This window comes from Choloepus didactylus, chromosome 1, assembly GCF_015220235.1.
Source record: "Choloepus didactylus isolate mChoDid1 chromosome 1, mChoDid1.pri, whole genome shotgun sequence".
Classification (NCBI taxonomy): domain Eukaryota; kingdom Metazoa; phylum Chordata; class Mammalia; order Pilosa; family Megalonychidae; genus Choloepus; species Choloepus didactylus.
In genome coordinates, this window is record NC_051307.1 from 247,288,438 (window position 1) to 247,307,946 (window position 19,509).

The following is a 19,509-nucleotide window of genomic DNA, read 5'->3' on the forward strand; positions in this document are numbered from 1 at the left end:
CTTGAACAATAAGAAAAAGTTATTATAACAAGTTTCTTCTAGCAAGAAGGCCCAGGGCTGGCCAATTTGGCTCAATGATGTCATCAAGGGCCTGGGTTCTTTCCATCCCTCTCCACCCTGCCTCCCACCCCTGTGGATGGACTGCAGTCGTCTCTGGCTAGCTCCCCTCATGGCTGCGGGACAGTGCTGCAGTTCCAGGGATCCTGTGGACTTGACGAGACTCAGCAGAACAGCACATCTCCTCCACTGCATCTCTTTTTAAGAGAAACTCTTTCCCAAAGCCTTTCAGTACTCTTCTCTTTAGGTCTCATTGCCAGAATTGTGCCAGATGACAATGCTAATTAAACCAACCACTTGTAAAAGGAATGGGATTACTATGACTGGTTTGGGTTAGGCAGGATTTGCCGATAAGTTGGGATAGGGTCCTTGTCTCTGTAAACAAGGAAGAAAGGGCAAATGGCTGCAGGGGAAGCACCTGAGTCTTCTGGCTTCGGCAGAGTGGGATGGCTTGACTTCTGCACCCCAGTACCTCTTCTCCTCTCTTGCTGACTCCCAAATGGGTGTAGGGTCCTTTGAAAGATTTTCTGGTTTTTGATTTGGCTGATTGGCCATTCTTTTCTGCAAGAGTCACTCAAACTCCTGGCATCTCCCTGCTCTCTGAAAATGTCAGTAACTCACTGGCATTCTCTGTTTCGCGGTGCACTGTTCTAAACCCACTGCTGCTGGGTTAGTTGGGGCTTCTGTGACATGAGCTCCTGCAGCGCCTCCTGCTGTCTGCCCACTGCTGTCCTCACCCTGTTCATCCACAATGGGCTGTGGAGTGATGGCCTTGCTGAAGAATCAAGTCCTGACTCTTTGGTGTGGCATTCCAGGTCTTTTGTGACTGGTTTCATCTCCTTTTCTTGACATCGTCCTATACTTCAGCCACCCTGGCAAAGGGGCCACCTGTTGCCCCTCACCCACCTCACATGCCCCTCTTCTGAGCTCCTGCTTTTGCTCATCTTCTAGCTGGTTATCCCACCCCACCCTGGGAAAGCTCACATTTTCTAGGCACAGGAACCCCTTTTCAAATGAAATTTACATGGAATTGCAATATAAAAAGCAAAGTGAAAGCAATATTTTATTAGTGAAAATTTATTTTATAAGTTCAAATTTAAAGCATTTGCTCATTATAAAGTCAATCAGTGAGAACAATGAGGCTGTCCTGATGAACACAAAAACTGAACTCAGGGTTACTGTTGACAGCTGCAGTTTTATATCAGCCTCAGCATCCAAATTATTTCCTTATTATGCTTTGTTGCTCAGTTTTAAGCAACCCTGATTCACAAAGAGAAGAATTAGCAAATAGCAGAAGTTTCATGCAATACTGGGGCAGTCTTCAATTCAGGTGAAAAAAGGAGAGAGAGGAAAATTGTGTTTCGAAATTGAACCTGACAACAGGAAGGCAGGGACATGATGTTTTAAATTACAAATATGAAAGTCAGACAAGAAGCACCCAGAACTTAAAATAAGCACCAAAGCAAGCAATCTATTATATGCCATCTTTAAACAAGTAAGATTAAACATCTGAAATCTGTGATGTCCCTGTTGGGATCTCAGGGGCTCCACAGAACAGAGTTTGAGGTATTCTGCCTCTAGATGCCTTCCTGTTCTTCAGTGCCAACCCTGCTTGGGGGCACCGCCCTTCCTGACTCTCTAGAGAAGCCATCCCTCTTCCCCTGGCCTCTCTCATCACTCTCTGCATATCTTCATCCGGACACTTCCCAAACGAAATCCTGCATTAGAGGGGATTCAGGTTTCACCCATCGTGCCTCTGTGTGGCCGATGATCTTGTAACCTCTCAGCCCCAGGTGCCTCTGTGGTGCTGCCTCAGCCCCTGAAGGGTCTGTCTTCGGGAGGATGCACAGAAAAGCCACCAGAGATGCCTCAGATCCAAGGAAACCCTTGCTTGCTCATCAGCTCCTTGGTTGACAAGTGCCCTTTCCAACACAACTGAACAGCCAAGTGCTTGGGTCTGGGAAATTAAGAACTATCTCAAATCTCTTCCTAACATCCAAGACTGGGTTCTGTTTGGGGCACTTTGCTCTGGGAACAATGATGATTACAATGATAATGATAATAATAACAACAACGGCAGCTAAATAATGTTTATTGGTTTAGAATTTAACAGGCACTTTGCTCACCATTATCTCTCTCATCCTCACACTAACTCCATAAAGTATGCGGTATTTTTCTTCCAATTTTGCAAATGAAGGAAAACAAGACTCCAGAAAGGTTATCTTGTAAGTGTCAGAGGTGGACTAGAACCTAGATCTCAAATTCAATACATCCAAAAGGTGTATCATGATATACCACCAAGGGCTCTTTGATTCAGGGAACGAGAGAGCTTCTGGTATGTTCAAGTAGGTTGAGTTAGGCCTGGTGATTCTTTTCAGAGTAACTCAGGGGAGCAGAGATCCTGTGGATGTTAGCCTCTACCACGACAGCCACCAACTAGCCCGGCCCACTCTGAGGAACAGCTATATCTTTGCAGCAAGTAAAAGAATCCTCAGATTATGACTCTCCACCAGGGAGAATTGTCTCAGCTCATTTTAACTCAGATTCCTAGAAATGGTCAGAGACCAAGAACCTGGGACTTAGAGGCACTGCTTTATTCTGGCCTCCAAAGGTCAATTAGTATGCCAGGCACCGTGATGGGCACTTGGGGTACCATGGAGAAAAGGAGGACATGGCTCCTGCTTTCCTAGAGTTTAGCCTTCTCAGGGACAATAAACCTGGACAGTGGTGTAAGCTCCCTGCAAGTCTCATGTGCCTCCCCACCATCCCCCGCCCTTGCCACTCCATGGCGGCAGAAGCAGATTTTCAACTGGCTCAAGTTTCAGTTGGACTTGCCTCTACTGCCTGGGTTAGCAGCTGAAACCTGGGACATGGACGAACACTTGACTCTTCACCAAAGAAGAGCCATCTTGATTTAGGCATTGTCTCCCTCTGGAAAAGCCCTAGAGGCACTAGTTTTTCATCAGGGATTTAAAAAGGGCCTTGTGCAGTGTCAACCTCTTTTGAAAAGTCATTGAAGAACAGCTACCAAAATGCATTCTTTGAAACCACTGTGCTTCCAGAAATATAAATGGGAAGCAAAATAGATGGATTTTCCATGTGCCATTTAAATATAGTCCCTAAAATAGATTTTGGGAGTTGGCTGCTTTCTGATGTGTTCAATTGTGGGCTCAATAAGGTGGCACCATCCTTGCCCTATAACACTGGGGACACATTGCAAAAGCTGGGTCCAAGAAGGCAGCAGTTAGCCAAAGTGATTTTGCTTCCTCTCTCCTCCATTCAAGAGGCAGGTCTATCCCTGGCTTGGGTGATTTAGGTCAGTTCTAGTCAGCCAAGGGCCAAGATGCAGAAGGTCATGGGTGTCTGAGGGCCTGGGGAGAGGCAGCCTGGGTAAATCCCGCCTAGGACACTCCGTGTCAACCCTGGAGTGGATCAGGCCTACAGAAGCTCTCATCACTGTCCCTTGACCGCGACAGCCCAGGGCTGAACTCCTCTGCTCACTGCTGGGTGGTGTGAGTGCTAGGCTGTGGTGAACTCATAGTCCAAGCTAGCCACAGTATTTGGCACTGTTGCTGCACTAGAAGAGTATTTTGAATGAGAATAGACAATAGTTATGAAGCTGAAGCCAGAACAGAACACAAAGAGAAGGCTACTTTTAACATCACTGAGACACTAGGTTCAAACTCCTCAGTCTCTCAGTCATTTAGCTACAACCACCTTTTCTAGCCTTAGTAGCAAACCCTGTTCCCCAGGGCAGTCTGGCCCTTTGGGATGTCTCAAACATGCCTGGTGCTTTCCCACCTCTGGGCCTTTGCTCATGTTTCAGGGACCTTACCATCGACTGTGCCCATGGAACTGCTTCCTCCGCATCCTTCACGACCCTGACAAGAGGCCCGCTCCCTGGCAATGTGGACCTCGAGTACCCGACAGAGTGAAATCCTTCCATCCCCTTGCTCTCCTAAGGACTCACCCTGTGCTCCTCTCATGGCCGTGATCACATTCTGCTGTGCAGTGTCTCATCTACCCTGATGGACTGGGCAGTCCCTGAGGGCCCAGCACACACTGCTTTGCACATGGGCCACTATGCACGCACACAACACACACTTCTGCGACGACTGATGGGTGCCTGTGGGCTCTCTCCATTCTGGTTGCCTCATGTGCAGACAAAACAGGAGACTTTACAGCAATGCTGACCTCAGTGCTCACTGCCTTCTTCTACCAAATCTGAAGGCGGGGGTATGAGGTCTCGGGGATTCATCCTAGCCACCAGGCAGACATCATAGCTGTCGTGCATGAGGACATTGACGGCTACAACATTCCACTGGTTTTCCCACGGGTCCAGCTCCAATATTTCTTTGGAGATAACCTCATGGCGATCTGAAAAACAGCATAGTAGTAGGACAACATATCATGGGGGTTTTAAACTCAGAGGTCATCATCAATGTATAGAATAACCTCCCAAAAGGCATTAGGCACAAAAATTAATTAACAAACCACTGAATACTGATACTTTAAAAGGAAGACACAGTGTTCCTGACATTTAAGGAGCTAACAAAGGCCATGTGACAACTCACATTCAAAAGTTATTCAAGAGGTACTAACAGGGCATATTATTGTCTCAAGCTGAAAGTTGTGCTAATGACTTATCAATGATACAAGCAAGTGATGGAAACTGTCCTTATTTTCACATCTATGAGAGGAGGCATGGGCAGTCATGTGAGCTTGTGCAAGTCACTGTCCTACCTGAGCTTATGTTTCCTCAAAGGAAGAGGGGGATGCTAATAGTCAGGTCCTTGCTGGAAATGGATGGCACATTCAAATGGTGTAAACTGAAGAGAGAGTTCAGTAAAGGGACCATCAGCAAAGGTGTGGGCAAGCTTTAGGAAACACATGAGGGATGGACTCAGTACTGATAACAGCAAGGGGCCATTACCACCCCTAGGCCTGAAAGAAAAGAGGAAGAAGTGGTTCCTGGAAGTTGGAGGGAAGAGTTGTATAGACAGGGCTGCCTGGCAGGAGTAGATTTAGGTATAAGGATAGGGACGCAGCTATTCTCAGCAAGCCAGCAGGGAGGGAGCAGGAATAAACACCCTGACTCTCCTTTTACCTACCAGTTTCCCACTATTGCCTCCCACAGGCTGAACCCAACCAGAAGCCAGAGGGGAAGGGAGCCCACTGATGCAGCCCATGTAGGTCAGTCTTGTAGGAGACAGAGCATAGTAGGGAGGGGTAGAGGGTGGATCTAGAGGGGTAAATGGAAGGTTTCCAGCCCAGATGCCTATTTCACAATTTTATGATGATTAAAGGAGATAATGTATATAAAAGTACCCACCCCAGTCATGGCAGATAAAAGTCAATTTTCAAAAATGGTCCACGAGTACTTGTTAAGAATTATGTATTCCCCAATTGTTGTGTGTACTGTTCTGTAGATGTTCATTAAGTCGTCCTGTCTTCCACATATTTACTGATTGTGGTAGGCTGAGTTATGTACCCCAGAAAAACATCTTAATCTTAATCCAGTCCTGTGAGTGTGAATCCATTGTAACAGGACCTTTTGAAGATACTATTTTTGCTTAAGGTGTGGCCCAAGTGAATGAGGTTGGGCCTTAATCCTATTACTGGAGGCTTTATGAAGAGAAAACCACATGGAGGAGCAAGAATTTGGAAGGCAACAGAACTGGAAGAGAAAGGAGAGGACATTGCCATGTGACAGGGAAAGACAGGGAACCTAAGGAGAGTCAGCAGCCAGCAAAAGACAACTACAATCTTTTAGAAGAAAACATCACCTTGCTGACACCTCGATTTTGGACTTTACCTAGCCTCAAAACTGTGAGCCAATAAATTCCCATTATTTAAGCCAACCCACTATGCAGTATTTTTCGTAGCAGATGGGAAACCAAGACAGTTTTTAGAACTGGAAAATGGGGTGCTGCTATTATAAATACTAAAAATGTGTAAACAGCTTTGGAATTGGGTAGAAGCTGGAAGAACTGTGAGGTGCTTGAGAGAAAAAGCCTAGATTTCTTTGAAGAGACTGTTGGTAGAAATATGAATTATGTTAAAGGCACTTCTAATTAGGTCTTAGAAAGAAATGATGACTGTGTTATTGGAAACTGGAGGAAAGATGATCCTTGTTTTAAAGTAGCAAAGAACTTGGAGAAATCGTGTTTTGATGTCAGATGGAAGGCAGATCTTGTAAGTTATGAACTTGCATATTTAGCTGAGGAGATTTCCAAGCTAAGAGTAGAAGAGGTAGCCTGGTTTCTCCTTGCAGCTTATGGTAAAATGCAAGAGGAAAAGAATAAACCCAAAAGTAGACTCCAAGTACTAACAAACCAGCAATTGATGATTTGAAAAATTCTCAGCCTATCCAGGTAGTGTGCTCTGAGAAACCAGGGCCAGAAGCAGCTCTACCAGTGACCTCTCTGAGCTTCCATGACCAAAGTCCCCAGAGAACTGGGCTCTGCACAAGGGTCTAACTGAACAAACCTTTGCTAAAGAGGGTGTGCCTGAATATGGATCCAGTTAGCCATTTCAGAGGAAGTCAGGATTGGAAATGCAGTTACCCAGGAAGTATCTGTGTAAAGTCCTTTTGTCTGATGGTTTAAACTCCCTTGAACTGCTCACAAGGTCAACAAGGTTTTTTGTGAAATTTGTATGAGTAGAACCACTGCCAGCCTGGACTGAAAGGGACAGAGAAACGATGAATTGAAGGAAGAATGACTTCAAGGGCAGAACCATGGAAGCAGAAATCTGAACTGAAATGATCTCCTTGCACCAAGAAAGCGGGCCCACCCACATGTGTGGAAAGGATAGGTCTGCCACTGTGCTTAGAGGGAGCAGGCTATCTGCTCTGGTGCTTTGAGGGGGGTGGGCCTCCCATCTTGATGTCCAGCTTCATCCCATTGCTCAGAGAGGGTGGGGTCTATGCCCAGGTGTTCAGGGAGAGTTTGACCACCACCCCAATGCTGGAGAGGGTTGGGCATACACCCCAGTTTTTGGGCAGACCAAGAGTGCCACGGCAGTGCTCAGAGAGGGTGGGACCTAGGTCCTAGCATTTGGGGAGAGTGATGGCCACTGTGCAAATACTCAGAAAGCGTGGGGCTGCTGCTCCAGGAGGCCCAGAGAACAAAGCATCAATCCAGAGATGATTTTCAGACCTTGAAATCTAATGGAATTTGCCCTACTGGATTTCAGAAATGTTTGGGACCCTGTTTTCTTTCCAATTTCTTTCTTCTGGAATGGGAATATCTATCCTGTGTCTGTCACACCATTGTATACTGGATGCAGATAACTTGTTTTCTATGTTTTACAGGTCCACAGAAGAGAGGACTTTTGCCCCAGCATGGACCTCACCCATAACTGATTTTGATGAGATTTTGTACTCAGCGTTGTTACTGAAGTGACCTAAGGCTTTTGGGGTGTTGTGATAGGAAGGAATGTATTTTGCATGTGGAAGAACATATCTTTTTTGGGACCAGAGGGTGGACTGTTACAGGTTGAATTATGTACCTCAGGAAAAACATGTTCTAATCATAATCCATTCCTGTGGGTGTGAACTCACTGTAAATAGGACCTTTTGAATATGTTATTTTTAGTTAAGTTGAATGAAATTGGGTCTTAATCTTGTTGAGATTGGGTCTTAGTCTTGTTACTGGAGGTTTATGAAGAGAAAGCCACACAGAGGAGTAAGAATTTCAAAGTCAATGGAACTGGAAGAGAAAGGAGAAGACATGACCCTGTGATGGGTAAAGCCAAGGAACCCAAGGATCACTGGCATTCAGCAGACCACAGCCTTTGGGAAGAAAGCATTGCTTTGCTGATGCCTCAATTTTGGACTTCTCCTAGTTTCAAAACCATGAGCCCCCAAATCCCCATTGTTTAAGCCAAGCCATTGTGTGCTATTTGTCATAGTAGCCAGGAAATTAAGAAACTGATTTTTGTGGGCTTTTTCTGCCAGCTGCTGAGAGAGCTGTATTAAAATATATCACTAATATTATGTATTTGTCTATTTTTCCTTATAGTTTTGTCAATTTTTAGTGTATACATTTTGAGTATGTTAAGTGCATATAAATTTTAAAATTTTGTATCTTCTTGATGAATTTAAAGCTTTTATCATTATGAAGAGGACCTCTTACTGAAGTAAGATACAAATACAGCTACATCAGAATCTTTTTTGTTAATATTATAAATAGTAAAAAGTAGGCTCTTAAAAAATCATTCTGACAATCTTTGTCTTAATTTGAGCACTTAATCCATTTACATTTAATGCAATTACAGATAAATTTTGGTTTAAATCTATGATCTTATTTTGTGATTTGTCTTGTTTCACTTGTTCTTTTTTTTCTCCTTTATTGCTGTCTTTTGGATTGGCTAAGTATTTTCTATCATTCTATTTCTTTCCCTCTACTGATTTTGAAGTTATAAACCCTGTTTCTATTCTTTTGGTGGCTTTCCCAGAAATTAAAACATGCATACTCAACTTATCAATATCTAAAGATAATCAATACCTTCCTTCATCTTCCTCTTGGAGGTACTTAGAACAGTTTAATTCTATTTACTTCCCCTCCCAACTTATCAGCTATTGTTGATGTGCATTTTAATTCTCTGTATTTTTTTTTTAACTCCACAAGACATTATTGTTTGATACAATGATTCACTTCAAAAAACCTACATATTTGCACTTTTATTGCTCTTCATTCTTTTTAAAATCTTAGACTTTTCATCTGGGATAATTTTCCTTATGCTTGTGTACTTGTTTGTGTATATTATGTACCCCAGAAAAAGTCATGCTCTTTGATGCAATCTTGTGGGGGCAGACATATTAGTGGGGATTAAGTTGGAATGTTCTGGATTAGGTTGTTTCCATGGAAATGCACCCCACCCAACTGTGGGTGATAACTCTGGCTGATAGTTTCCATGGAGATGTGGCCCCACCCATTCAGCGTGGGTCTTGATTAGTTATTGGAACACTATATAAGCTCAGACAAAAGGAGTGAGCTTGCTACAGCGAAGAGAGACACTTTGAAGAAAGCACAGGAGCTGAAAGAGAAGCTGCAGCTTACAGGGACATTTTTGGAGATGGCCTTTGAAAGCAGACTTTTGCTTCGGAGAAGCTAAGGGAGGACAAACACCCCAAGAGCAACAAAGAGTGATATTTTTGAGGAACTGCAGCCTAGAGAGGAACGTCCTGGGAGAAAGCCATTTTGAAACCAGAAATACGGAGCAGATGCCAGCCACGTGCCTTCCCAGCCAACAGAGGTTTTCTGGACACCATTGGCCATCCTCCAGTGAAGGTACCCTTTGTTGATGGACACTTTATGGCCTTAAGACTATAACTTTGTAACCAAATAAACCCCCTTTTATAAAAGCCAATCCATTTCTAGTGTTTTGCATTCTGGCAGCATTAGCAAACTAAAACAGCTTGTATTATACTTTTTAGGGGAGGTCTTATTATGGTAAACTCTTTCAGATTATGTTTGTTTGAAAATATCTTTTTTCAGCTCCATTTCCTGAAAGATTTTTCCACTGGAAAAAGTTATGCCCAGTTTCTCTCTTTTGCCTAGGTGTCTATTGTTGCTGAGCTCTGAGTTAAGGCTTTTCTTTGACACTTGGTCCAACTTATTCTGCATCTTTAGAACTGCCCATGTTTAACTGATCAAAATAGGGCCAGGGGCCCACAAAAGGGGGCACAGACCAGTTCCAAAGGGCCTTGGGGAGAGCATCAGGAAAGATGCCAGAAAGCTTTTTTTTCTTCCGGTTCCCCAAAGCTGTGCTTTCCTGGCCTGCCAAGCAGATGGCGCTCTTCAGTAAACTATTACCAGTAGCCCTAAGGAGGGAGTGTTTTTTTCCAACCTGCACAGGCTTTACCCTTGGGCGGCATTGAAACTATGTCTGCGGGGAATCTTGTCTGGGTAGGCTAGAAACGTGATTCAGAGCCAGGACCCAGCATTCCAAACTTGATCAGAAGTCACGTTTGGCGCCTGGCCTTGCCTCACCCAATTTCTGAGGGAGGAAAGCCTCTGCATCCTCTGTCCACAGCAGCCAGCCACAGACTGAACAGAGACTCCTTGCCTTGAAGGTGGGGGATGAGTGCTGGCCACTATGTGGCACAATTCCCTCAGTTTCTTAGCCCCAGCTTCTCAGACTCCTCCTCCTGTTCTTCCCTGGAGGCTGTACAGTGCTCTCCTGGCCTCCGGAGCCCTTTGTTTCAGACAGTTTCTGCCTGTCCACCAGCCGCTTTAGAAGCAGTGAGTCCTACAGTCCCCTACTAAGCCTTCTTCCCCTGAAGTGAAGTCCCCTTTTATGTATTTTGAAAAAGTTTTATTCAGATTCAAATAATGTAGATTGAGTACCTGCTGAGTGACACTGTGCCAAGTAATAAACAGACGTTAGCCTTTTTAAACCTTTCACTGAACCTGTGAGGTTAGTGCTATCATTATCTGTATCAATTTTCTAGGTTTGCTTGTAACAAATTACCACAAACTGGGTGGCTTAAATCAATAGGAATTTATTCTCTCATGTTCTGGAGACCTGAAATCCAAAATCAAGGTGTCTGCAGGGCCATGCCCGCTCTGAAGGCTCTAGGGAAGAATCTTACTTTGCATCTCTTTAGCTTCTGGTGGCCCCTGGCATTCCTTGGCTGGTGGCAGCAAAATTCCAATCTCTGCCTCTGTTCCTTCTTCCTCGTGCCTATGTATCCAAATATCCTTTTCTTTTCTCTTATACAGACACCAGTCATTGGAATTAGCGCCCACCCTAGTCTATGGCCTCATCTTAACTTGATTATATCTGCAAGAATCCTGTTTCAAAATAAAATCACATTCACAGGACTGGGGGTTAGGAATTTAATATATTAATTTGGAGGACACAATTCAACTGACTACATTATCCTAATTTGATAGATGAGGAGACAGGCTCAGAGAAATTAAAGAACTAACCCCATCAGAGCTCTGGTAATACTAGACTGGGATATAGATCTAGGTTCCTTGACTGTAAGTCTGATTATCTTTCCTTGGCACTGCACTGACTTTCAACTGTGTTTGATGACCTAGTCTTTTTGCAGATTACAAGTCTAGGATGGACTGTGAATTTCAGAATTTTTCTTTCCCTACATGTGACATGTTTCTAGGTCTCAGAACCATATCAAAGTTCCACAAGGTCTAAAACATGATAGCCAGAATTGACCTCTGGCAGGACAAAGTGAGGAGCTATACTTACCTGTTCCCCGGTGAAACTGGTGAAAATTGTTTAAAAAAAAAAATCAACCATTCAAATCCTATGGAATTGGTTCTTAGGGAAAACAGCAAATGAAAAGACATCTATTCAAGAAAATCTATGAAAATCCGGTAAGAAATGAGAGTATTTGAAACAAGACCATTGCCATTCTCTCCCCTGAGAGCTCAGCAAGGCAGAGACTCCACTCCAGGCTGCTGCAGCCAAGAACACAGGGCTCCTTATTTCCCCAGCTTCCCCTAGAGGATATTCTTCCCAGAAGGAGCAGGACTTGTGATTCTCATCCTATTTGCAGCTGCCTGTTGCTGAAGCTAAGTCCCAGGCGAGTGCAGTCAATATGTGGCTCCCTTCTTCCACCTAACTCCCACCAGTGGAATGGAGGCTGTGCCTTGAGCACAACATGCAGAGAATTTGGGGGCAACTGCTAGTCCTTTTCTGGTTTGTACGGTAGTGGTTCCACACCAGGTCCTGAGACAAGAGGACCACAAGATGCTGCTTCCCCACAATCAAGCACTTGGCTTCTAGGGCAAATATGTCACCCAGAGAGAAGCTTGCCATTGTCCATACACCCCAAATTCAGACTCCTGATTCATATTTTTCCTGAGAGAAGAAGAAAGTTGTAAAACAATAGTTCCTAATCTCTTCCCAAAGAAACTGACTTCATTTGCAAGAAATCATGGAGAAGTTTAAATGTAAGGACACTCTCAAGAACAGTGGAAGTTGTGGAGAAAGGCAATTGGGAGGAAATGCGTGGCTCTAATGAAGATGCAGTCTAGACTGTAGACCAGCTACTCTGCAGTTGAGAACTGCTGAAAAGAACCCTCCTGGGGTCAGAATGTATATAAAGCACTGACTTCAGAAGCGATTCCTTCTAATGAACCACAATTTGATTGAATTTGTTTGAAGAGGAATTTATGCCCCAGGGTATTGTTGAAAACAGTAGAGCAACTGTTTGGCAGTCAGTGGAGAGTAACAGCTGGGTGTGTTCAGGGAGAGTGGAAGACAGCTCTACCAGCAGCACTGTCATCTCACAGTACCCAAAGCTGAGTCTCTGTGGGGAACAAACAAGAGAGGCTTAACAGCATGAGGGAGAAACAGACTTCAGTAAAATAATCCAACCAGTCACTAAAAAAATAAACAAGCAAATAACAATGACAAGCACTTGAAGGAGAGCACTAGTGCTCAGAGTTGCTATAATATATTATCTAAAATGTCCTATTTTCAACAAAATGTTTTCAGGCCTGCAAAGAAACACAAAGTGTTACCCACAAACATTATACCTACAGTAGATATAATGGACAGAAAAAGAATTAGTAAACAAAGATAGATTAGAAGAGATTATGCAAACTGAAGAACAGAAAAACAAAAAAGAACAAAGAAAACTATGGAACACCATTAATCTCACCAACATGCATGTACGGGAGTACCAGAAGGAGAGAGGAGGAGAGAAAAAATATTCAAAGAAATAATGGCTGAAAACTTTGCAAATATATTGATAAATGATAACCTAAATGCCCAGGAATGTCAATTATCTTCAAATAAGGTAAACACAAAAAGACCCAGAGTTAAACACATCATGGTGAAAATGCTGACAGTCAAAGGAGGAGAAAATCTTGAAAACTGCAAGAGAAATATGACTCATCATTTACAAGGAAACCTAAAGAAGATTAAGAGGTGGCTCCTAAGCAGAAACACTGGAGGCCATAAGGTTTCAAAGTGCTCAACAAAAGAAAACAAAACAAACAAAATCCTGTCAAACAAGAATGGTATCTTCAGCAAAGGTATTTTTTAAAATGATGGCAACTTAAGAAGCTTGTTACTGCAAAGGAGAGGCTAAGCCTACTTATAGTTGTGCCTAGGAGTCTCCCCCAGAGAACCTCTTTGTTGCTCAGATGTGGCCTGTCTCTCGCTAAGCTCACTCGGCAGGTAAAACTCATTGTTCTCCTCCCTACATGGGACCTAACTCCCAGGAATATAAATCTCCTTGGCAACGTGGGACATGACTCCTGGGGATGAGCCTGGACCCGCATCATGAAACTGAGAATATCTTCTGGACCAAAAGGGGGAAGAAAAATGAAACAAATTAAAGTTTCAGTGACTGAGAGATTTCAAATGGAGTTGAGAGGTCACTCTGGAGAGCATTCTTATGCGCTATATAGGCATCTCTTTTTTAGTTTTTACTGTATTAGAATAGCTAGAAGGAAATATCTGAAACTGTCAAACTGCAACCCTGCAGCCTCGATTCTTGAAGGCGATTGTGTAACTGTGTAGCTTACATGGTGTGACTGTGTGATTGTGAAAATCTCATGGCTCACTCCCTTTACCCAGTGTATGAACAGATGAATAGAAAAATGAGGACAAAAACTAAATGAAAAATAGGGTGGGATGGGGGAGGGAATGGAATGTTTTAGGTGTTCTTTTTTTTTTTTTTTTTCATCTTTTTCTTGTTTCCTTTTTCTTTTTTCTTTTTTTTTTTAAACTTTCCCTTCTTTTTTAAATCAACTGTATGAAAAAAAAAGTTAAAGAGAAAACAAACATACAATAAAAGAACATTTCAAAGAGACCATAACAAGGGAGTAAGAAAAAGACAACTAACCTAAGATAACTGCTTAACTTCCAACATGTTCCTACTTTACCCCAAGAAAGTTACATAATATAGCAACATTTCTGTGAACTTGATTCTACTATATCCATCAGAAATTAACAGACCATAGTCATTTCTGGGCATCCCCAGAACGTTAAATAGCTTATCTGTTCTTCTTCGATTATTGTTCCCCCTTCCTTAATTGCTCTCTACTGCTAGTTCCCCTACATTCTACATTATAGACCATTTGTTTTACATTTTTCAAAGTTCACATTAGTGGTAGCATATAATATTTCTCTTTTTGTGCCTGGCTTATTTCGCTCAGCATTATGTCTTCAAGGTTCATCCATGTTGTCATATGTTTCACGAGATTGTTCCTTCTTACTGCCGCGTAGTATTCCATCGTGTGTATATACCACATTTTATTTATCCACTCATTTGTTGAAGGACATTTGGGTTGTTTCCATCTCTTGGCAATTGTGAATAATGCTGCTATGAACATTGGCGTGCAGATATCTGTTCGTGTCACTGCTTTCCGATCTTCCGGGTATATACCGAGAAGTGCAATCGCTGGATCGAATGGTAGCTCTATATGTAGTTTTCTAAGGAACTGCCAGACTGACTTCCAGAGTGGCTGAACCATTATACAGGCCCACCAACAATGAATAAGAGTTCCAATTTCTCCACATCCCCTCCAGCATTTGTAGTTTCCTGTTTGTTTAATGGCAGCCATTCTAACCGGTGTTAGATGGTATCTCATTGTGGTCTTAATTTGCATCTCTCTAATAGCTAGTGAAGCTGAACATTTTTTCATGTGTTTCTTGGCCATTTGTATTTCCTCTTCAGAGAACTGTCTTTTCATATCTTTTGCCCATTTTATAATTGGGCTGTCTGTACTATTGTCATTGAGTTGTAGGATTTCTTTGTATATGCAAGATATCAGTCTTTTGTCAGATACATGGTTTCCAAAAATTTTTTCCCATTGAGTTGGCTGCCTCTTTACCTTTTTGAGAAATTCCTTTGAGGTGCAGAAACTTCTAAGCTTGAGGAGTTCCCATTTATCTATTTTCTCTTTTGTTGCTTGTGCTTTGGGTGTAAAGTCTAGGAAGTGGCCGCCTAATACAAGGTCTTGAAGATGTTTTCCTACATTATCTTCTAGGAGTTTTATGGTACTTTCTTTTATATTGAGATCTTTGTTCCATTTTGAGTTAATTTTTGTGTAGGGGGTGAGGTAGGGGTCCTCTTTCATTCTTTTGGATATGGATATCCAACTCTCCCAGCCCCATTTGTTGAAAAGACCATTATGGCTCAGTTCAGTGACTTTGGGGGCCTTATCAAAGATCAGTCGGCCATAGATCTGAGGGTCTATCTCTGAATTCTCAATTCGATTCCATTGATCTATATGTCTATCTTTGTGCCAGTACCATGCTGTTTTGGCAACTGTGGCTTTATAATAAGCTTCAAAGTCAGGGAGTGTAAGTCCTCCCACTTCGTTTTTCTTTTTTTAGAGTGTCTTTAGCAATTCGAGGCATCTTCCCTTTCCAAATAAATTTGATAACTAGCTTTTCCAAGTCTGCAAAGTAGGTTGTTGGAATTTTGATTGGGATGGCATTGAATCTGTAGATGAGTCTGGGTAGAATTGACATCTTAATGACATTTAGCCTTCCTATCCATGAACATGGAATATTTTTCCATCTTTTAAGGTCCCCTTCTATTTCTTTTAGTAGAGTTACGTAGTTTTCTTTGTATAGGTCTTTTACATCTTTGGTTAAGTTTATTCCTAGGTACTTGATTTTTTTAGTTGCTATTGAAAATGGTATCTTTTTCTTGAGTGTCTCTTCAGTTTGTTCATTTCTAGCATATAGAAACATTACTGACTTATGTGCATTAATCTTGTATCCCGCTACTTTGCTAAATTTATTAGCTCTAGTAGCTGAATCGTCGATTTCTCAGGGTTTTCTAGATATAAGATCATATCATCTGCAAACAATGACAGTTTTACTTCTTCTTTTCCAATTTGGATGCCTTTTATTTTTTTGTCTTGCCGGATTGCCCTGGCTAGCACTTCCAGCACAATGTTGAATAACAGTGGTGAAAGCGGGCATCCTTGTCTTGTTCCTGATCTTAGAGGGAAGGCTTTCAGTCTCTCACCGTTGAGTACTATGCTGGCTGTGGGTTTTTCATATATGTTCTTTATCATGTTGAGGAAGTTTCCTTCAATTCCTACCTTTTGAAGTGTTTTTATCAAAAACGGATGTTGGATTTTGTCAAATACTTTTTCAGCATCTATTGAGATGATCAATTGATTTTTCCCTTTTGAGTTTTTAATGTGTTGTAATACATTGATTGTTTTTCTTATGTTGAACCATCCTTGCATGCCTGGAATGAACCCCACTTGGTCATGGTGTATGATTTTTTTAATGTGTCTTTGGATTCAATTTGCAAGTATTTTGTTGAGGATTTTTGCATCTATATTCATTAGAGAGATTGGCCAGTAGTTTTCCTTTTTTGTAGCATCTTTGCCTGGTTTTGGTATTAGATTGATGTTAGCTTCATAAAATGAGTTAGGTAGTGTTCCATTTTCTTCAATGTTTTGAAAGAGTTTGAGTAAGATTGGTGTCAGTTCTTTCTGGAAAGTTTGGTAGAATTCCCCTGTGAAGCCATCTGGCCCTGGGCATTTATTTGTGGGAAGATTTTTGATGACTGATTGGATCTCTTTGCTTGTGATGGGTTGGTTGAGGTCTTCTATTTCTTCTCTGGTCAGTCTAGGTTGTTCATATGTTTCCAGGAAATTGTCCATTTCTTCTACATTATCCAGTTTGTTGCCATACAGTTGTTCATAATATCCTCTTATAATTTTTTTAATTTCTTCAGGATCTGCAGTTATGTCACCTTTTTCATTCATTATTTTGTTTATATGGGTCTTCTCTCTTTTTGATTTTGTCAGTCTAGCTAGGGGCTTGTCAATCTTGTTGATCTTCTCAAAGAACCAACTTTTGGTGATATTTATCCTCTCTATTGTTCTTTTGTTCTCTATGTCATTTATTTCTGCTTTAATCCTTGTTATTTCTTTTCTTGTACTTGGTTTGGGATTGGTTTGCTGTTCATTTTCTAGCTTCTTCAGTTGATCCATTAGTTCTTTGATTTTGGCTCTTTCTTCCTTTTTAATATATGCGTTTAGTGCTATAAATTTCCCCCTTAGCACTGCTTTTGCTGCATCCCATAGTTTTGGTATGTTGTGTTCTCATTTTCATTCGTCTCTATATATTTAGCAATTTCTCTTGCTATTTCTTCTTTAACCCACTGATTGTTTAGGAGTGTGTTGTTTAACCTCCAGGTATTTGTGAATTTTCTAAGTCTCTGATGGTTATTGACTTCTAATTGTATTCCATTGTGGTCAGAGAATGTGCTTTGAATAATTTCAATCTTTTTAAATTTATTGAGGCTTGTTTTATGTCCCAGCATATGATCTATTCTGGAGAAAGTTCCGTGAGCAGTAGAAAAGTATGTGTATCCTGGTGATCTGGGATGTAATGTCCTGTATATGTCTGTTAAATCTAATTCATTTATCAGATTGTTTAGGTTTTCAATTTCCTTATTGGTCTTCTGTCTGGTTGATCTATCTATAGGAGAGAGTGATGTGTTGAAGTCTCCCACAATTATTGTGGAAACATCAATTGCTTCCTTTAGTTTTGCCAGTGTTTCTCTCATGTATTTTGTGGCACCTTGATTGGGTGCATAGACATTTACGATCGTTATTTCTTCTTGCTGAATTGCCCCTTTTATTAGTATGTAGTGGCCTTCTTTGTCTCTCAAAACATCCCTGCATTTGAAGTCTATTTTATCTGAGATTAATATTGCTACACCTGCTTTCTTTTGGCTGTAGCTTGCATGAAATATTTTTTTCCATCCTTTCACTTTCAGTTTCTTTGTGTCCCTGTGTCTAAGATGAGTCTCTTGTATGCAACATATTGATGGTTCATTTTTTTTGATCCATTCTGTGAATCTATATCTTTTAATTGGGGAGTTTAATCCATTTAAATTCAACGTTATAACCGTGAAGGCATTTCTTGAATCAGCCATCTTATCCTTTCGTTTATGTTTGCCATATTTTTCCCTCCATTAATATCCTTTATTGTACCCATACCGAATCTCTTTAGTACTGAACTTTTCTCCAAGTCTCTCTGTCCTGTCTTTGTTTCTCTGTCTGTAGGGCTCCCTTTAGTATCTCCAGTAGGGCAGGTCTCTTGTTAGCAAATTCTCTCAGCATTTGTTTGTCTGTGAAAAATTTAAGCTCTCCCTCAAATTTGAAGGAGAGCTTTGCTGGATAAAGTATTCTTGGCTGGAAATTTTTCTCACTCAGAATTTTAAATATATCGTGCCACTGCCTTCTTGCCTCCATGGTGGCTGCTGAGTAGTCACTGCTTAGTCTTATGCTGTTTCCTTTGTATGTGGTGAATTGCTTTTCTCTTGCTGCTTTCAGAACTTGCTCCTTCTCTTCTGTGTTTGACAGTGTGATCAGTATATGTCTCGGAGTGGGTTTATTTGGATTTATTGTATTTGGAGTTCGGTGAGCATTTATGATTTGTGTATTTATGTTGTTTAGAAGATTTGGGAAGTTTTCCCCAACAATTTCTTTGAATACTCTTCCTAGACCTTTACCTTTTTCTTCCCCTTCTGGGACACCAATGAGTCTTATATTTGGACGTTTCATATTATCTATCATATCCCTGAGGTCCATTTCGATTTTTTCAATTTTTTCCCCCATTCTTTCTTTTATGCTTTCATTTTCCATTCTGTCATCTTCCAGGTCACTGATTCGTTGTTCAACTTCCTCTAGTCTTGTACTATGAGTGTCCAGAATCTTTTTAATTTGGTCAACAGTTTCTTTAATTTCCATAAGATCATCCATTTTTTTATTTAGTCTTGCAATGTCTTCTTTATGCTCTTCTAGAGTCTTCTTGATTCCCTTTATATCCCGTACTATGGTCTCATTGTTCATCTTTAGTTCTTTGAGTACCTGCTCTAGGTGCTGTGTCTCTTCCGGTCTTTTGATTTGGGTGCTTGGGCTTGGGTTATCCATATAGTCTGGTTTTTTCATATGCTTTATAATTTTCTGTTGTTTTTGGCCTCGTGGCATTTGCTGAACTTGATAGGGTTCTTTTAGGGTTTGTAGACCTATTGAAGTCCTTATCTCTAAATTATCAGATCTACAGCTTCGTGGAGTACACTTTCTCTAACTAACCAGCAGGTGGTGTCCACGAGCCACCTGTTCTCCACAAGCCAGTTCTCCCCTGCTTAGCCTTTTTGGTGAGTGGGGGAGTGAGTCTTGTGGGGCCCAATTGGTGTACCAAGCTTGCGTGTGTAGTTGGTGTTGCCTGCCCTGTATGTGGGGAGTGTTTCTGGGCAGTCGGGGAGGGGGGGTGGCCCTAACAATCAAATCTCCCTGGTGATCCTAGAGTTTTAAAGCTGCTGCAATAGTCTAATCCTTCAGTTCAGTCCTGCCACAGTTTGTCTCTGCCACTGACCCACAAGTCCTTGGTATTGGCGTATGGCTCCTGAGACTTGCAAGTGGGCCCCTCTTCCAGGCTGTGCACCCCGGGTCCTCTGTTGAGGGATGACCGTGCTATGTC

The 19,509-nt window shown here is 41.8% G+C and overlaps 1 protein-coding gene across 5 annotated transcripts in view; it reads right to left on the reverse strand.

Moving 5' to 3' along the window:
- Positions 1-1,003: 1,003 nt before the first annotated feature.
- Positions 1,004-19,509, reverse strand: part of KBTBD12 (kelch repeat and BTB domain containing 12) — a 105,264-nt gene continuing 86,758 nt past the window's right edge. For 4 of the 5 annotated variants that reach the window (XM_037803177.1, XM_037803182.1, XM_037803164.1 and 1 more), the window contains one exon: positions 1,004-4,434. In XM_037803177.1, the coding sequence (XP_037659105.1) occupies positions 4,253-4,434 (182 nt within the window). In that variant the 3' untranslated portion in view covers positions 1,004-4,252. The remainder of the gene's footprint in view (positions 4,435-19,509) is intronic. The other variant, XM_037803189.1, reaches the window with a different exon arrangement.